The 18,633-nt window shown below is 45.9% G+C and overlaps 1 protein-coding gene across 8 annotated transcripts in view; it reads right to left on the reverse strand.

Annotated features, from left to right (window-relative positions):
• The window catches only part of tanc2b (tetratricopeptide repeat, ankyrin repeat and coiled-coil containing 2b), a 242,648-nt gene that overhangs the window by 65,344 nt on the left and 158,671 nt on the right, over positions 1 to 18,633 (reverse strand). For 6 of the 8 annotated variants that reach the window (XM_029765077.1, XM_029765075.1, XM_029765076.1 and 3 more), the window contains one exon: positions 6,361 to 6,477. The exons of the other annotated variants lie outside the window; for them this stretch is intronic. In XM_029765077.1, coding sequence (XP_029620937.1) covers positions 6,361 to 6,477 — 117 coding nt within the window. The remainder of the gene's footprint in view (positions 1 to 6,360; positions 6,478 to 18,633) is intronic. 8 annotated transcript variants of the gene reach the window in all.

Below are 18,633 nucleotides of genomic sequence, written 5' to 3' on the forward strand. Positions count from 1 at the left end.
GTGTCTGTGTGTGTGTTTGTAAGAGAGAGAGCAATAGAGGGGGAGAGAGAGAGAGAGAGAGAGAGAGCGATAGAGATAGATAGATAGAGGGAGAGCAAGAGAGAAATAGTAGATGTGAATCACTCTACTCACACTGTCTACTGGCATGTACACACCTATATTGGAGAGGGACTGAATATCCTCTGAAACTACAGTAATATCATATATTACACTTCTAGCAATGCTGGAGGTTTCACAGTCCTCATTACTGTTTATATTTCTTGAGATCCTGCTCTGGTCTGGTCATGAGGGCACAATACCAGGATGTTGTTGTTAAACTAATACCTGATACTGCAACTGGTGGACTACTTTGTTATGGGTGGGGTGTTGCTGGGTAACGTGTTGATCTCAGCTGAAGAGCTGGTTTCTCTCTGCTGTGTGTGGTGTATGGCTGTTTGATGTGGTCATGGGAACGTCAAAGAAAGACAGCTGACAGAAGATGATGGTGTTCAACTAAACAGTGGTGAGACACTGTAGATTAGAACAGCTGCTTTCTTTGGGTGTATTCAAAAGGAACCAAACGGAAGCAAACGGGCTGAAACAGGGAGGGACCTACCTCAACTTGTCCAATAAGAAAAACTTGTTTTCATTACTAAATAATTGCACTAATGAATACAACCCAGGTCTCCGACCCTCTCTCCCTACCATCCCTCCCCTCCCCTCTCTCTGACTGACTGGTCAGACCAGACCGACAGGTAAACAGACCTTAGAGGTTTAGACCATTAGACCAAGGTGAAAGGGTGCCATTGGGATGGTGTTTACTATGTAATTCATGCATTCTACATAAACAACAATGCACTCACAGGCGACTGCAGTAATCACACTACACATTATATGACCCTCAGAACTCAGACACAGTAAAGTGGTCCTTACAAACATGCCCTTAGCCCTCAGTGGAGCTCCAAGCATTCCTCCTTGTCTGTAAGACATCAATCAGTCTACACTCCTCCTACAGAAATTGAATATATAGCAAGCGCTTGTGTGTTTGCCCCCTCTCCCTCTCTTAGTCCCCTTCACTCAGATTCCTGGGGAGAGACAGAGGGTTGCCACGGCAACTATCTGGCGGCGTGGCGGACAGTGAGGAGCAATGTGTTCCTGTGCAAACGGCCAGACGCATCGGTTTCTCCCCCGGCCGTCCACGGAATTAACGTGGTCCACACACACCAACACAGTCGTGAAGAAAGCACGACAATGTCTATTCCCCCCCAGGAGGCTTAAAAGGTTTGGCATGGGCCCTCAGATCCTCAAAAAGCTGCACCACTGAGAGCATCTTGACTTGCTGCATCACTGCTTGGTATGGCAACTGCTTGGCATCTGACTGCACGGCGCTACAGAGGGTAGTCTGTACGGCCCAGTACATCACTGGGGCCGAGCTCCATGCCATCCAGGACCTCTATACAGGACCTCAGTGTCAGAGGAAGGCCCTAAAATTTGTCAAAAGACTCCATCCACCCAAGATATATACTGTTCTCTCCACTACAGTACCAGTGCAACAAGTCTGGAACCAACAGGACCCTGAACAGCTTCTACCCCCAAGCCATAAGACTGCTATATAGTTAACCCAATAACTACTCAGACTATCTGCATATACCCCCTTTTGCAATAACTCTTTTGACTCATCACATAAGCTGCTACTGTCTATTATATATCCTGTTGTCCAGTCACTTTACCCCTACTACCTACAGCGCATTCGGAAAGTATTCAGACCCCTTTACTTTTTCCACATTTTGTTCCTTTACAGCCTTATTCTAAAAATGATTACATTGAAAATGTCCCTCATTAACCTACACACGATAACCCATTATGACAAAGCGAAAATAGGTTTTTAGAAATGTTCGCAAATGTATATTTTAAAAAAACGTAAATACCTTATTTACCCTTTGCCATGAGACTCGAAATTGAGCTCAGGTGCATCCTGTTTCCATTGATCATCCTTGAGATGGTACTAAAAAATGTCTGCATCATTGAAGGTCGCCAAGAACAGTGGCCTCCATCATTCTTAAATTGAAGAACTTCGGAGCCGCCAAGACTCTTCCTAGAGCTGGACGCCTGGCCAAACTGAACAATCGGGAGAGAAGGGCCTTGGTAGAGTGGCCAGAGTGAAGCCCCTCCTCAGTAAAAGGCACATGATAACCCGCTTGGAGTTTGTCAAAAGGCACCTAAAGGACTCTCAGACCATGAGAAAGAACAACAACTCTTTGGCCAGAATGCCAAGCATCACGCCTGGAGGAAACCTGGAACCATCCCTACGGTGAAGCATGGTGGTGGCAGCATCATGCTGTGGGGATGTTTTTCAGTGGCAGGGACTGGGAAACTAGTCAGGATCGAGGGAAAGATGAACAGAGCAAAGTACAGAGAGATCCTTGATGAAAACCTGCTCCAGAGCACTCAGTACCTCAGACTGGTGCGAAGGTTCACCTTCCAACAGGATAACGATCCTAAGCACACAGCCAAGACAATGCAGGAGTGGCTTCGAGACAAGTCTCTGAATGTCCTTGAGTGGCCCAGCCAGAGCCCGGACTTGAATCCGATCTAACATCTCTGGTGAGACCTGAAAATAGCTGTGCAGCGATGCTCCCCATCCAACCTGACAGAGGAGACAATCTGCAGAGGAGAATGGGAGAAACTCCCCAAATACAGGTGTGCCAAGCTTGTAGCGTCATACCCAAGAAGCCTCGAGGCTGTAATCGCTGCCAATGGTGCTTCAACAAAGTACTGAGTAAAGTGTCTGAATACTTAAGTAAAAGTGATATTTCAGTATTTTAATGTCTAAAAACCTGTTTTTGCTTTGTCATAAGGGGGTATTTTGTGTAGACTGATGAGGGGAAAAAAACTATTTAATCAATTTTAGAATAAGGCTGTAATGTAACAAAATGTGGAAAAAGTCAAGGGGTCTGAATACTTTCCGAATACACTGTATATGTCTACCTAAATTACCTCATACCCCTGCACATCAACTCGGTACTGGTCAGGGTCAATTCAGGAAGTACACTGAAATTCCAATGGCAATTATCCTCAATGCTTGTCAATTACGAAAATGTGTCATTGGAATTTGGTTTACTTTCTGAATTGACTGGAATTTAAATGGAATTGACTTCAGCCCATGAATATAGCCAAGTTATCACTACTCATTGTGTATTGATTCCATGTGTTATTATTTCTCTTTTTCCTCTCTCTGCATTGTTGGGAAGGACCCGTAAGTAAGCATTTCACTGTTAGTCTACACCTGTTGTTTACCAAGCATGTGACTAATACAATTTGACTTGATTTTTGGATCTGCCTGCCTAGTGCCGAAGGAGGAGAGATCAGCTGTCCATGTTGGAGCAGGCATGGGAGGCCCAGCCCCGTACCCCCCATACCACAGCAGATCAGGGGTTACAGGTGAGGTGAGACAGGAGGGTTAAGCCAAGTAAGCCCCCACATTCCCCCACACATCTACACATACCACCAGTTGCCACAGCAGAGGAGGGCCGCTGGAATACTATTACATGGCTACTACCATAGAATTAGGAATTTGAATCATTTAATCGGATCTCTATGGCTACTGCCATCAAAGAGGACTTGTTCACCTCTGGCCTGCTGGCCCCCCTACCTCTGCGGAAGCACAGTTCCCGCTCAGCCCAGTCAAAACTGTTCGCTGCTCTGGCACCCCAATGGTGGAACAAGCTCCCTCACGACGCCAGGACAGCGGAGTCAATCACCACCTTCCGTAGACACCTGAAACCCCACCTCTTTAAGGAATACCTGGGATAGGATAAAGTAATCCTTCTAACCCCCCCCCCCCCCCAATAAAGATATAGATGTACTATTGTAAAGTGGTTGTTCCACTGGATATCATAAGGTGAATGCACCAATTTGTAAGTCGCTCTGGATAAGAGCGTCTGCTAAATGACGTAAATGTAAATGGTACAGTAGAATGGGTTGTACACTGAACAGTAAAATAACAGTGGAGGCTATGCTATGCCGATTGGTCGTCCCCACACACACACACACACACACACACACACACAGGCAGAAACTATGGTCTGGTATTCTGTCCTAGGATCAGATGTTAAACTCATAATCAGGCTGTTACACGTTCCTTAAGACCTCTTGATAAAAGCTAACGCGTCTGCCATTCGTTCCATGTGGGAGGCCAAAGCTCATCTTTTCTTTGCTTTTCCCTACTGAGCAGAATTCCTGTTCAAATCAATCCATACTACTCTCACACAGTACTAACAGCATGCCTTCATCACATTTAACTGACTACTACCAGACAGTCTTTTCTTGTTGATACAGATTATGTCGCAGATTCAACGCAACATCAAGCTCTTCACTACATTAGAGTGCAGATATCAGAATATACTTAACACACGCATAGAGCAAAGGTTTTGGAGATACTGGCAGGTGGAGACGGTGTGAAGTGCTCTGTCTGTCATATTGAGACGACTATCGAACTTTTCTTCACATCTCCATCCATTGATTAGTATTCATCTGAGTCAAATCCATATAGGCAGATTGTATCCCAACACAAATGTCAGGAGATATTACCAAGCTATATGGCGCTATTCTCAATGACTGCACTTAGAGACCAGATTGCAGGAAATATGAAAAAAATCGATACAGAAAAAAAGACATTTGAATTGATTTGTTCTATCCTTGATTGACCTAAGGTGATGTTTTCCTCCCGTGGTGGGAAAGAGGGGGATGGAGGGATGGATTGGGGAGGGATGGAGAGAGGGAACTGGACTCTCTGCAGGGCTACAGATGAAAGGTCCGCTGTGATCTAAACAGAAACCAAAGACGAGGTGTGGGAGAGGAGTGAGGGAGCGAGCGAGGGAGAGAGGTAGAGAGAGGGAGCGAGGGGGAGTGGTAGACGTAGAGAGAGAGGTAGAGAGGTAAAGAGAGAGGGAGCGAGGGGGAGTGGTAGACGTAGAGAGAGAGGTAGAGAGGTAAAGAGAGAGGGAGCGAGGGGGAGTGGTAGACGTAGAGAGAGAGGTAGAGAGGTAAAGAGAGAGGGAGCGAGGGGGAGTGGTAGACGTAGAGAGAGAGGTAGAGAGGTAAAGAGAGAGGGAGCGAGGGGGAGTGGTAGACGTAGAGAGAGAGGTAGAGAGGTAAAGAGAGAGGGAGCGAGGGGGAGTGGTAGACGTAGAGAGAAAGGTAGAGAGGTAAAGAGAGAGGGAGCGAGGGGGGGTGGTAGACGTAGAGAGAAAGGTAGAGAGGTAAAGAGAGAGGGAGCGAGGGGGTGGTAGACGTAGAGAGAGAGGTAAAGAGGTAAAGAGAGAGGGAGCGAGGGGGAGTGGTAGACGTAGAGAGAGAGGTATAGAGGTAAAGAGAGAGGGAGCGAGGGGGTGGTAGACGTAGAGAGAAAGGTAGAGAGGTAAAGAGAGAGGGAGCGAGGGGGAGTGGTAGACGTAGAGAGAGAGGTAGAGAGGTAAAGAGAGAGGGAGCGAGGGGGAGTGGTAGACGTAGAGAGAGAGGTAAAGAGAGAGGGAGCGAGGGGGTGGTAGACGTAGAGAGAAAGGTAGAGAGGTAAAGAGAGAGGGAGCGAGGGGGAGTGGTAGACGTAGAGAGAGAGGTAAAGAGAGAGGGAGCGAGGGGGTGGTAGACGTAGAGAGAGAGGTAGAGAGGTAAAGAGAGAGGGAGCGAGGGGGAGTGGTAGACGTAGAGAGAAAGGTAGAGAGGTAAAGAGAGAGGGAGCGAGGGGGAGTGGTAGACGTAGAGAGAGAGGTAAAGAGAGAGGGAGCGAGGGGGAGTGGTAGACGTAGAGAGAGAGGTAGAGAGGTAAAGAGAGAGGGAGCGAGGGGGAGTGGTAGACGTAGAGAGAAAGGTAGAGAGGTAAAGAGAGAGGGAGCGGTAGACGTAGAGAGAGAGGTAAAGAGAGAGGGAGCGAGGGGGTGGTAGACGTAGAGAGAGAGGTAGAGAGGTAAAGAGAGAGGGAGTGAGGGGGAGTGGTAGACGTAGAGAGAGAGGTAAAGAGAGAGGGAGCGAGGGGGAGTGGTAGACGTAGGTAGAGAGGTAAAGAGAGAGGAAGTGAGGGAGAGGATTAGATAGTGACAGCGAACTAGAAAGGCTGAACGGGGGAGCGTCAAGAAAACAATTAAACTAATGACCTCAGCGATGTGCAGTTCCTGTAAAATACGCAGTGAAAGACAGAAACGAACACTGCTTAGCTCTGACACACACATTCAATCTGCACTCACTCACATGCAGATAGACGGACTGACGGACAGACACACACACAGAGATGGACAGACAGTACTATAAAACATACCAAAGTTAAAACATTGAAAAACAAACAAGGCCATAGCTGTGGGGACTTGAGAAGCATAGCAGACTTACCGGGGCAGTATGTATCCAGGTCGTGGTTCTTGGCAGTGCAGGAGGTGTGTGTAGGGGAGCCAAGCTCTGATTGTGGAATGCGAGGGCTCTCCACAAATTTTGCTTTCCGCAGGGGGGCTGGGAGCAGAATGCACACACACACACACACACACACACACACACACACATAGAAGGAGACAACACACACACAGTGACACAGAACACCCACATTTAAGAAAAGAGAGGGGGGGAGACAGACGGTGATAGAAGAGAGAGGGGGAGACAGACAGAGAAAGCTTAAGAGATTGCGTCGGCACATTGAAATGACTAACACGCAGCAAAGCTTATACAAGTCGCTCATTTGAGTTTGGTCACAGGTACAACTTTAGCTCAAGAGACACAGGATTGTTACAGTGTCATATATTATACAGAACACCAAGCCAACACTTCCTATACATTAGTCCTATACATTACGATACCAAATCCAATGGCAAACATCCTCATAGACTTCTATTGAATAATCATCCTCTCTAAACTTAACAGCACTGACAAATGCAAATGTCACTGTCAGCATGCCTAGTGACGCAATCACAGCAAGAATGCAAATGACATACATCCATTTTGGGAATGTATTCACACCCGACTCCGACAGCCAACCTGTCAACAGATCACTTCCACATAACAGGAAAGGTGTCGAGAATGTTAGAATGTTACAAATTTGGGGGTGGCGGATGTGACAAATCTGTTTGGCTTAGAATAGAATGTAATAGAATAAAATACAACAGAAAATAATGGAATAACAGCGGACTTCCTCAAGTGAGGTGTACACTGGATCAGTTTTATAGACGAATGTAATGGCGACACATTCTGAACTTGAATGTTATGCCAGTGTAAAAGACGTCACGCTGCTTGCTTAGCGAGTACCAGTTCCTCCCGATTCGGCCCATACCTGCCGCAAACTCAGAACCTCTGCCTCACAAACACACGTGACCGCCCTCCTCAAGCGTCTTACCCGATCACGTCACCTCAAAAGCTAGCTAACACTTTAGGCTGAGGAGGAAGTTTCACACATCCCCATGTGCTGCACCAGCAATGTTATGATGCAATATCACGCTAGCCAGGGATGTACACGTCACAGAATAACCACTACAGAGATGTCTATCTGTTACACAAATGTATGACAAACTGAACAGTTTGGTTGAGAGAGGCCATCTGACGTAAGACAATGCAGTTCAAGAGGAAACTGATCCCCATTCCAAACAGGTGTTAATTTAATAGGCTAGCTTAGCTGGAATCCCATGACATATTCTAAGCAGCTTTTCTCTCGCTCCACTGAGTGTGGGCTCTCACTCCCCTAAATGGCTGGTGTTGGACAATTATGCAAAATAACTCCACCATTCTCAGCCACATATACCTAGCTTATCACATTGTCTGTCTATTACCCAATACCGAAGACTTGGTTCAACAGACACATTTAGGAAAATAAAACTATATGGCATGCCCTTAAGATACTGTGACTGTCCACCCTTTTCTCTGTCATGATAGGTTGAAGCTACTGTCTGTAGTGTACATACAGACAGAGGATATGCCCCAACTGGGCCAGGCTGCATGTCAAGAGGCGGTTGAAACATCTGCCCCTCTGACGATGCCTCACAACAACTGGAGTACAGCAAGAACAACTCAGCACTGTTGAGTTGGCTCAGGGTTCAAGACAGGCGAACACAGAGGGCTGAGGAGTGATAAGAGATGCATTATACCAGTCTACTGAATGCCACTGTCAGTGTACAGTACAGTATGGAAGAGGAAGTTGACTAACACAACTCAGTTCCCCAGCAGAACAGAGGAAGTAACAGAGCCAGGCAGCACAGAGCCAGGCAGCACAGAGCCAGGCAGCACAGAGCCAGGCAGCACAGAGCCAGGCAGCACAGAGGCCACAGTGACAAGAAACCCTACTGAGTCACAGCCAGGAGAGGACTCAATCACAGAGAAGCCCCACCAGCACCATGATATACAGTACTATACTATTGAGAACAGTCCTGCATGTAGGGTAGTGTTTACAGCAATTAATGACTCAGCATTGGGTAAGAGACACACACACCACACACACACACACAGTAGTTTTAAGTTCCTCAGTGTCCAGATCACTGAGGACTTGACATGGACCAACACCACCACCACCACCATTGTCAAGAGGGAGAAACAGTGTCTCTACTTCCTAAGGCGGCTTAAGAAATGTGGCATGCCGCCCCAGGTCCTCCCCAAATACTACCTCTGCATCATCGAGAGTGTCCTGACCGGTTGCATCATGGCCTGGTACGGGAATTGCTCCGTCCATGACCGCAAGGCCCTCCAGCGGGTGGTGAAGACAGCCCAGTACATCACTAGGGCCGTGTTCCCACCCATCCAGGACATCTACTCGATATCGTGCCTGAGGAAGGCCCGCAGAATAATCAGGGATCCCACACAGCCCAGCCACGAGCTGTTCTCTCCCTTACTGTCAGACAGTATCAGAGCATGAAGTCTGATACCATCAGACTACTGAACACTTGAACTGGACTGACCAACTGCACTGACACTCCGCACCTTAGCATACATGCACTCACTCACACACACACACACTCACTCACACACACACACACACACTCACACACTCACACACTCACACACACAAACTGCTGCTACCAGACTTGCATTACTATTGCTAAATACTGCACAATTTAAACACTTGTCCCCCAATCACCCCTTCCCCAAAACAAGTAGAAATATTGGCCATTAAATTGTACCTTCCTGTAATATAATTATGCTAAAATGTTTATTCTAATCTACTGAGTCATTGACTTTTTGTTCGTATTCTTATCTTTTATTATTTCTTATTGTTGTTGCATTGTCCAGAAGGAACCTTCAAGCAAGCATTTCATTGGACGGTGCATATCATGTGTATCCTGTATATACGACTAATAAAACTTGAAACACGCACAAACACACACAGTCTACATTGAGGATAACCAGATACTAGTAAAAACATAAACAGTGTGGGAAACCTACACTAGCAGCAGTGTAATCCCTGGGACTGCAGCTCTCCTACAGTACAGCAGTACAGGCTCCGTGTGGCAGCTAGGAAGGCCCTTACCAGCCAGGCAGAGTGACGGCATGATGGATGGCAGTAGGCAAATCCACTCGGCAAATGAGCTTATAAATATCTATATGCGGATGCAGGTAGCTGTGCACTATATATTTGAGACAGTCTCTGTGAGTAGTGTGTGTGTGGGGGAATGTGGTAGTGTGGTAGTGTGTAGTGTGTGTGTGAGAATGTGGTTGTGTGGTAGTGTGTAGTGTGTGTGAGAGAATGTGGTAGTGTGGTAGTGTGTAGTGTGTGTGTGTGAGAATGTGGTTGTGTGGTAGTGTGGTAGTGTGTGTGAGAGAATGTGGTTGTGTGGTAGTGTGTAGTGTGTGTGAGATAATGTGGTAGTGTGGTAGTGTGTAGTGTGTGTGTGAGAATGTGGTTGTGTGGTAGTGTGTAGTGTGTGTGTGAGAATGTGGTAGTGTGTAGTGTGTGTGGTAGTGTGTAGTGTGTGTGTGAGAGAATGTGGTAGTGTGTAGTGTGTGTGTGAGAAGGTGGTAGTGTGTGTGTGAGAATGTGGTAGTGTGGTAGTGTGGTAGTGTGTAGTGTGTGTGAGAATGTGGTAGTGTGTAGTGTGTGTGTGTGAGAATGTGGTAGTGTGTAGTGTGTGTGTGAGAATGTGGTAGTGTGTAGTGTGTGTGTGAGAATGTGGTAGTGTGTAGTGTGTGTGTGAGAATGTGGGAGTGTGTAGTGAGTGTGTGAGAATGTGGTAGTATTGGTTGTGTGGTGGTGTGTAGTGTGTGTGTGAGAATGTGGTAGTGTGTAGTGTGTGTGTGGCAGTGTGTAGTGTGTGTGTGGTAGTGTGCAGTGTGTAGTGTGGTAGTGTGTGTGAATGTGAGAATGTGGTAGCGTGTAGTGTGTGTGTGAGAATGTGGTAGTGTGTAGTGTGTGTGTGAGAATGTGGTAGTGTGTAGTGTGTGTGTGAGAATGTAGTAGTAGTGTGTGTGTGGTCGTGTGTAGTGTGTGTGAGTGTGTGTGTGAGAATGTGGTAGTGTGGTTGTGTGGTAGTGTGTGTGTGGTAGTGTGTAGTGTGTGTGTGTGTGAGAATGTGGTAGTGTGGTATTGTGGTAGTGTGGAGTGTGGTAGTGTGGTAGTGTGGTATTGTGGGGGTGTGCAGTGTGGTAGTGTGGTAGTGTGTAGTGTGGTAGTGTGATAGTGTGTAATGTGATAGTGTGTAATGAGATAGTGTGGTAGTGTGGTGGTGTGTAGTGTGGTGGTGTGTAGTGTGGTAGTGTGGTAGTGTGCAGTGTGGTAGTGTGGTGGTGTGGTAGTGTGGTATTGTGGTGGTGTGTAGTGTGGTATTGTGGTAGTGTGCAGTGTGGTGGTGTGGTAGTGTGGTAGTGTGGTAGTGTGCTGGTGTGGTAGTGTGGTAGTGTGGTAGTGTGGTAGTGTGCAGTGTGGTAGTGTGGTAGTGTGGTGGTGTGTAGTGTGGTAGTGTGGTAGTGTGGTGGTGTGTAGTGTGGTAGTGTGGTAGTGTGGTGGTGTGCAGTGTGGTAGTGTGCAGTGTGGTAGTGTGTAGTGTGGTGGTGTGGTAGTGTGTAGTGTGGTAGTGTGTAGTGTGGTGGTGTGTAGTGTGGTATTGTGTAGTGTGTAGTGTGGTGGTGTGTGGTAGTGTGCAGTGTGGTAGTGTGGTAGTGTGGTAGTGTGGTGGTGTGTAGTGTGGTATTGTGTAGTGTGGTAGTGTGGTAGTGTGGTGGTGTGGTAGTGTGGTGGTGTGGTAGTGTGGTGGTGTGTAGTGGTGTGGTAGTGTGGTAGTGTGGTGGTGTGCAGTGTGGTAGTGTGGTGGTGTGCAGTGTGGTAGTGTGGTAGTGTGCAGTGTGGTAGTGTGGTGGTGTGTTATTGTGGTAGTGTGGTGGTGTGGTAGTGTGGTGGTGTGGTAGTGTGGTAGTGTGGTGGTGTGTAGTGTGGTAGTGTGGTATTGTGGTAGTGTGGTATTGTGGTAGTGTGGTATTGTGGTAGTGTGGTATTGTGGTAGTGTGGTATTGTGGTAGTGTGGTAGTGTGGTAGTGTGCAGTGTGTTATTGTGGTAGTGTGGTGGTGTGGTGGTGTGGTAGTGTGGTAGTGTGGTAGTGTGGTAGTGTGGTATTGTGGTAGTGTGGTATTGTGGTAGTGTGGTAGTGTGGTAGTGTGGTAGTGTGGTAGTGTGGTATTGTGGTAGTGTGGTAGTGTGGTAGAGTGTAGTGTGGTAGTGTGGTGGTGTGTCGTGTGGTGGTGTGTAGTGTGGTAGTGTGGTAGTGTGTTGGTGTGGTAGTGTGGTAGTGTGGTGGTGTGTAGTGTGGTAGTGTGGTGGTGTGTAGTGTGGTAGTGTGTAGTGTGATATTGTGGTAGTGTGGTGGTGTGGTGGTGTGGTAGTGTGGTAGTGTGGTGGTGTGGTGGTGTGGTAGTGTGGTGGTGTGGTAGTGTGGTGGTGTGTAGTGTGGTATTGTGGTAGTGTGGTGGTGTGTAGTGTGGTATTGTGGTAGTGTGGTGGTGTGTAGTGTGGTAGTGTGGTGGTGTGTAGTGTGGTGGTGTGTTGGTGTGTAGTGTGGTATTGTGTAGTGTGTAGTGTGGTAGTGTAGTGTGGTAGTGTGGTAGTGTGTAGTGTGGTAGTGTGGTGGTGTGTAGTGTGGTAGTGTGCAGTGTGGTGGTGTGGTAGTGTGCAGTGTGGTAGTGTGCAGTGTGGTAGTGTGTAGTGTGGTGGTGTGTAGTGTGGTATTGTGTAGTGTGTAGTGTGGTGGTGTGTAGTGTGGTAGTGTGCAGTGTGGTAGTGTGTAGTGTGGTGGTGTGGTAGTGTGTAGTGTGGTATTGTGGTGGTGTGGTAGTGTGGTGGTGTGGTAGTGTGGTGGTGTCGTAGTGTGGTGGTGTGTAGTGTGGTGGTGTGGTAGTGTGGTGGTGTCGTAGTGTGGTGGTGTGTAGTGTGGTGGTGTGTAGTGTGGTGGTGTGTAGTGTGGTAGTGTGCAGTGTGGTAGTGTGGTGGTGTGTTATTGTGGTAGTGTGGTGGTGTGGTGGTGTGGTAGTATGGTGGTGTGTAGTGTGGTGGTGTGGTAGTGTGGTGGTGTGGTGGTGTGGTGGTGTGGTATTGTGGTGGTGTGTAGTGTGGTGGTGTGTAGTGTGGTGGTGTGTAGTGTGGTAGTGTGGTGGTGTGTAGTGTGGTAGTGTGATATTGTGGTAGTGTGGTAGTAGTGTGGTAGTGTGGTAGTGTGGTGGTGTCGTAGTGTGGTGGTGTGTAGTTTGGTGGTGTGTAGTGTGGTAGTGTGTAGTGTGGTGGTGTGTAGTTTGGTAGTGTGGTGGTGTGGTAGTGTGGTAGTGTGGTGGTGTGTAGTGTGGTATTGTGGTAGTGTGGTGGTGTGTAGTGTGGTATTGTGGTAGTGTGGTGGTGTGGTAGTGTGGTAGTCTGGTGGTGTGGTGGTGTGTAGTGTGGTGGTGTGTAGTGTGGTATTGTGGTAGTGTGGTGGTGTGTAGTGTGGTATTGTGGTAGTGTGGTGGTGTGGTAGTGTGGTAGTCTGGTGGTGTGGTGGTGTGTAGTGTGGTAGTGTGGTGGTGTGTAGTGTGGTATTGTGGTGGTGTGGTAGTGTGGTAGTGTGGTATTGTGGTAGTGTGGTGGTGTGTAGTGTGGTATTGTGGTAGTGTGGTGGTGTGGTAGTGTGGTAGTCTGGTGGTGTGGTGGTGTGTAGTGTGGTATTGTGGTAGTGTGGTGGTGTGTAGTGTGGTATTGTGGTAGTGTGGTGGTGTGGTAGTCTGGTGGTGTGGTGGTGTGTAGTGTGGTATTGTGGTAGTGTGGTGGTGTGGTAGTGTGGTAGTGTGGTGGTGTGTAGTGTGGTATTGTGGTAGTGTGGTGGTGTGGTAGTGTGGTATTGTGGTAGTGTGGTGGTGTGGTGGTGTGGTAGTGTGGTATTGTGGTATTGTGGTAGTGTGGTATTGTGGTAGTGTGGTATTGTGGTAGTGTGGTATTGTGGTAGTGTGGTATTGTGGTAGTGTGTGTGAAACATACCAAGACATTAATCAAAGACGTCATTTCTATTCCCCTCAGAGAGTCTTTGTAAAGCCAGGGCTTTAGAAACATTATCAAAAAGAACATTTCCTGCAAAATGTATTAATTTAGATTCTAATTCAATGTGTGCATATGAAAGAGAAAGGCTCATTTTAAATATGACAGTCGATTCAGACAGGCTAGGCCTTGTGCAAACAGATGAGATGTAAATATGAAATTAATATCCATACGAATGCTCATCTTAATTAGATACATGAACGATACATGAATGATAAACAATTAGAAAAGGTGTTGATAGCAGGGTGTTACAATAATGTCTATCAGTCATTCACACTCACCTGTATAAACCCCCCCCCCCCCCCCCCCCCCCTTTTGGTGTGTTTGAATTCAGTGGCATGCCCTTTGAGTTGTGCAATGCCCAGTACATTTCAGGAATGCATGTTCCATGGAGTGCAAGTTTGGAGACTGTCGCTATAAATCACACATTTACACCGAAGGCCCTGCACGTGCAGACACCTTGCCAAGCCCTCAAGGTCGCTATGACAACAAGCATTCCCCTTTACTGTAAACACACCATTGTCATCTACAGTATTCACCTTCATTGATTCAAGGTTACACAGTATTCACAGAATTCACATTGTATTCACAGAATTCACATTGTATTCACATAATTCACATTGTATTCACATAATTCACATTGTATTCAAAGAATTCACATTGCCATAAACCAAGCAGCACAAGGTATCTCTGACCTCAATGTGACTTCCTGGATAAATAAACGTTTAAAAAGAATGAGCATTTTATATTGTAATGGTATTTGTTCTGCAACATGCTATGGATGAAGGACAAAAAAACAACTCCTTATTCACTTGGGCACACTAGTGGACAAAACAGTATGCCCACTACAGTAACTACTGCAGTACCTTACTAGACCTACTGCAGTACCGCTCCAGTACCTTACTAGGCCGACTGCAGTACTTTACTAGACTTACTGCAGTACCACTACAGTAACTACTGCAGTACCTTACTAAACCTACTGCAGTACCGCTACAGTAACTACTGCAGTACCTTACTAAACCTACTGCAGTACCGCTACAGTAACTAACGAAACCTACTGCAGTACCGCTACAGTAACTACTGCAGTACCTTACAAAACCTACTGCAGTACCACTACAGTAACTACTGCAGTACCTTACGAAACCTAATGCTTAGTGTAGTAAGCTTAATGTAGTACCTAAGCTTAATGTAGTACCACTACAGTAACTACTGCAGTACTTTACTAGGCTTAATGTAGTACCACTACAGTAACTACTGCAGTACTTTACTAGGCTTAATGTAGTACCACTACAGTAACTACTGCAGTACCTTACTAGGCTTAATGTAGTACCACTACAGTAACTACTGCAGTACCTTACTAGGCTTAATGTAGTACCACTACAGTAACTACTGCAGTACTTTACTAGGCTTAATGTAGTACCACTACAGTAACTACTACAGTACCACTTAAAGCCTGTCTGGTTGGATGGTTGTCTAAACAACACTGCCCAGATGTGAGTGTGAAACACTGGGAGGTGTTGTGTTCATTCAGCTCAGACTGAAAATAGAGGCTGCTGACAGCAGCACCGTACAAGCTCCATTAACTCAGCCGCTTTAGTGTGTGTGTGTGTGTGTCTCTCTCTGTGTGTGTGTGTGTGTGTGTGTGTCATTACACCCATAGGGGGATTAGCCCACTAAGGTAACACACAGAACACACACAGAGGGAGGAGCTGATCTTCTAAGAACACTCATTAGCCTATGGTTCTCTCATTCTCCACTCTGCCCCAAATGCTGTTTATTTTGCACCTCAGATAACCTTTGTGTGCCAGCAGGATTACAGCTTAAAGCAACTCCAATATTATTAATAATGTTATAGCTACGGTCCGGTTTATGTAAGGTTTACAAGGTCTTTCATGCCAGACTCTCACATAGCAATACTTACAGGAATTATTAGTTATATATTAAAGCTACAGGCCAGTTTATGGAAGGTTACAATGAGTCTTTATCACACGACTTTCATTCTACATATACAGTAGCTAGCACGAGACTTCCAATACAGCTTAAGACTACATCCAAAGCTTACATGCTAGTATTATTCATGTTATAGCTATGGGCCGGTTCATGTAAGGTTAGTCTATAGTCAATCCAACCAATGCTTTCATAAGATAATTACTTTATTATTCCCATGTCGACATTTTGTTTGTGGCTCTGTGTACATTAACACATACAGTATCATTAAGCATACAAAAGACAATACAAATACAGACAAATACAAAGAGAATTAAACAACACATGAAGAAGAACAATGTCAACAATCGAAAACAAAACGGCAAAACGCAAACACAAAAGCCGCGGGTCATCACAGTGTAGCTCCCTGAAATTACAATCAAGCTTCTATAGCCAACAGCCTTGGTTAACATGGACGATAACGGTCTGGTGATAACTAAGAGATTACAGAGAGGAGGAACTACAGTACAGGCCTCTACTGTAGGGTTCTTCCTTCAACTGTCGCCCACATTACTAGTCATTCCTTAAGGACTTGTACTCCATGTATGCGTCCCAAAAAGTACCCTATTCCCTATAAAGTGCACTACCAGTGCACTAACCTGGTCAAAAGTTGTGACCTATATAGGGGATAGGGTGCCATTTGGGACACACTGCATGGCGAAAGGTTGCTGGTTCGAATTCCCAAGTGGACTAGGTGAAAAATTGGTCGATGTGCCCTTGAGCAAGGCACTTAACCCTAATTGCTCTTGTAAGTCGTTGTGAATAAGAGCATCTGCTAAATTACTAAAATGTCAAATGCAATGACTCAGCAGAAAGGGGTAGAGAAAAGCTAATGGTCAGTACGTCCGACACCCTGACCTTTCATTCACAATATTATTTCTCTCACGTCCACCCCCGGACCACCTGCTGCAGTCAGGGTCAATGTAGAGGAAGGGCCACTTGCTCTTCAGACAACCACAGCTGAGTAAGAGAGGAAACTAATACAGGGCGAAGAAGACTCAGAATGGCACATCAACACCAGTATAAAGTTACGTGATACTGTTATACTGCATTGAGGAGGCACTCTTCAGATAACTATAGTGAAGGAGAGACTACAGGGTGAGGGTATATTTGAGACAGGCTGAGAATGACATACCAATAACACATTTAGGAGGTACTCTTCTGTTAAATATAGTGGAGGGAGAGAGAGAGACTTGAGCGTAGAGAGGATGAGAATGACACGCCATCGGTGAAGAGTTATGTGACACTGTGATAGCGCATCGAGGAGGACCGGTGATATACTAGAGTTATGTGACACTGTGATAGCGCATCGAGGAGGACCGGTGATATACTAGAGTTATGTGACACTGTGATAGCGCATCGAGGAGGACCGGTGATATACTAGAGTTATGTGATACTGTGATATTGCATCGAGGAGGACCGGTGATATACTAGAGTTATGTGATACTGTGATAGCGCATCGAGGAGGACCGGTGATATACTAGAGTTATGTGATACTGTGATATTGCATCGAGGAGGACCGGTGATATACTAGAGTTATGTGACACTGTGATAGCGCATCGAGGAGGACCGGTGATATACTAGAGTTATGTGACACTGTGATAGCGCATCGAGGAGGACCGGTGATATACTAGAGTTATGTGATACTGTGATATTGCATCGAGGAGGACCGGTGATATACTAGAGTTATGTGACACTGTGATAGCGCATCGAGGAGGACCGGTGATATACTAGAGTTCAATGTGATACTGTGATATTGCATCGAGGAGGACCGGTGATATACTAGAGTTCAATGTGATACTGTGATAGCGCATCGAGGAGGACCGGTGATATACTAGAGTTCAATGTGATACTGTGATAGCGCATCGAGGAGGACCGGTGATATAATAGAGTTATGTGACACTGTGATAGCGCATCGAGGAGGACCGGTGATATACTAGAGTTATGTGACACTGTGATAGCGCATCGAGGAGGACCGGTGATATACTAGAGTTCAATGTGATACTGTGATATTGTATCGAGGAGGACCGGTGATATACTAGAGTTCAATGTGATACTGTGATATTGCATCGAGGAGGACCGGTGATATACTAGAGTTCAATGTGATACTGTGATATTGCATCGAGGAGGACCGGTGATATACTAGAGTTCAATGTGATACTGTGATATTGCATCGAGGAGGACCGGTGATATACTAGAGTTCAATGTGATACTGTGATAGCGCATCGAGGAGGACCGGTGATATACTAGAGTTCAATGTGATACTGTGATAGCGCATCGAGGAGGACCGGTGATATACTAGAGTTCAATGTGATACTGTGATATTGCATCGAGGAGGACCGGTGATATACTAGAGTTCAATGTGATACTGTGATATTGCATCGAGGAGGACCGGTGATATACTAGAGTTCAATGTGATACTGTGATATTGCATTGAGAATGACACACCGTCAGTGGAGAGTTATGTGACATCAATTAAGGAGTGCATTTATGAGGTGAGAGTACAGTATAATTGCCTAAGAACCAATGTGGATAGATGATGGAGCAAACCCTAATAAAAGACAGCATGCCTTGACCCTTAACCTCTAACCCCAGTCCCAACTGAGCTCTAACCCCTAGTAAGGCTATAGGCCCAGAGCAATGCATACAGTACGGTCTAGGTCCTCCTACCTCTGTCGTTATACAGTGACTTCAGAAAGTATTCACACCCCTTGATTTTTTCCACACTTTGTTGTGTTAAAAAGTGGGATACAAATGTATTTAATTGTAATTTTTTACAACGACCTACACAAAGTAATGTCAAAGTGGAAGAACAATTCAAACAAAATAAAACACTAATATATCTTGATTAGATAAGTATTCAAACCCCTGAGTCAATATGCTAGAATCACCATTGAGTCATTCTGGGTAAGTCTATAAGAGCTTTGCACACCTGGATTGTACAACATTTGCCCATTATTATTTTTTTAAATTCCTTAAACACTGTAAAGTTGGTTGTTGATCATTGCTAGACAGACATTTTCAAGTTATGCCACAGATTTTCAAGTCGATTTAAGACAAAACTGTAACTAGGCCACACAGGAATATTCAATGTCGTCTTGATAAGCAACTCCAGTGTATATTTGTCCTGCTAAAAGGTGAATTTGTCTCACAGTGTCTG

Source organism: Salmo trutta, chromosome 10 (assembly GCF_901001165.1).
Source record: "Salmo trutta chromosome 10, fSalTru1.1, whole genome shotgun sequence".
In the NCBI taxonomy this organism is placed as follows: domain Eukaryota; kingdom Metazoa; phylum Chordata; class Actinopteri; order Salmoniformes; family Salmonidae; genus Salmo; species Salmo trutta.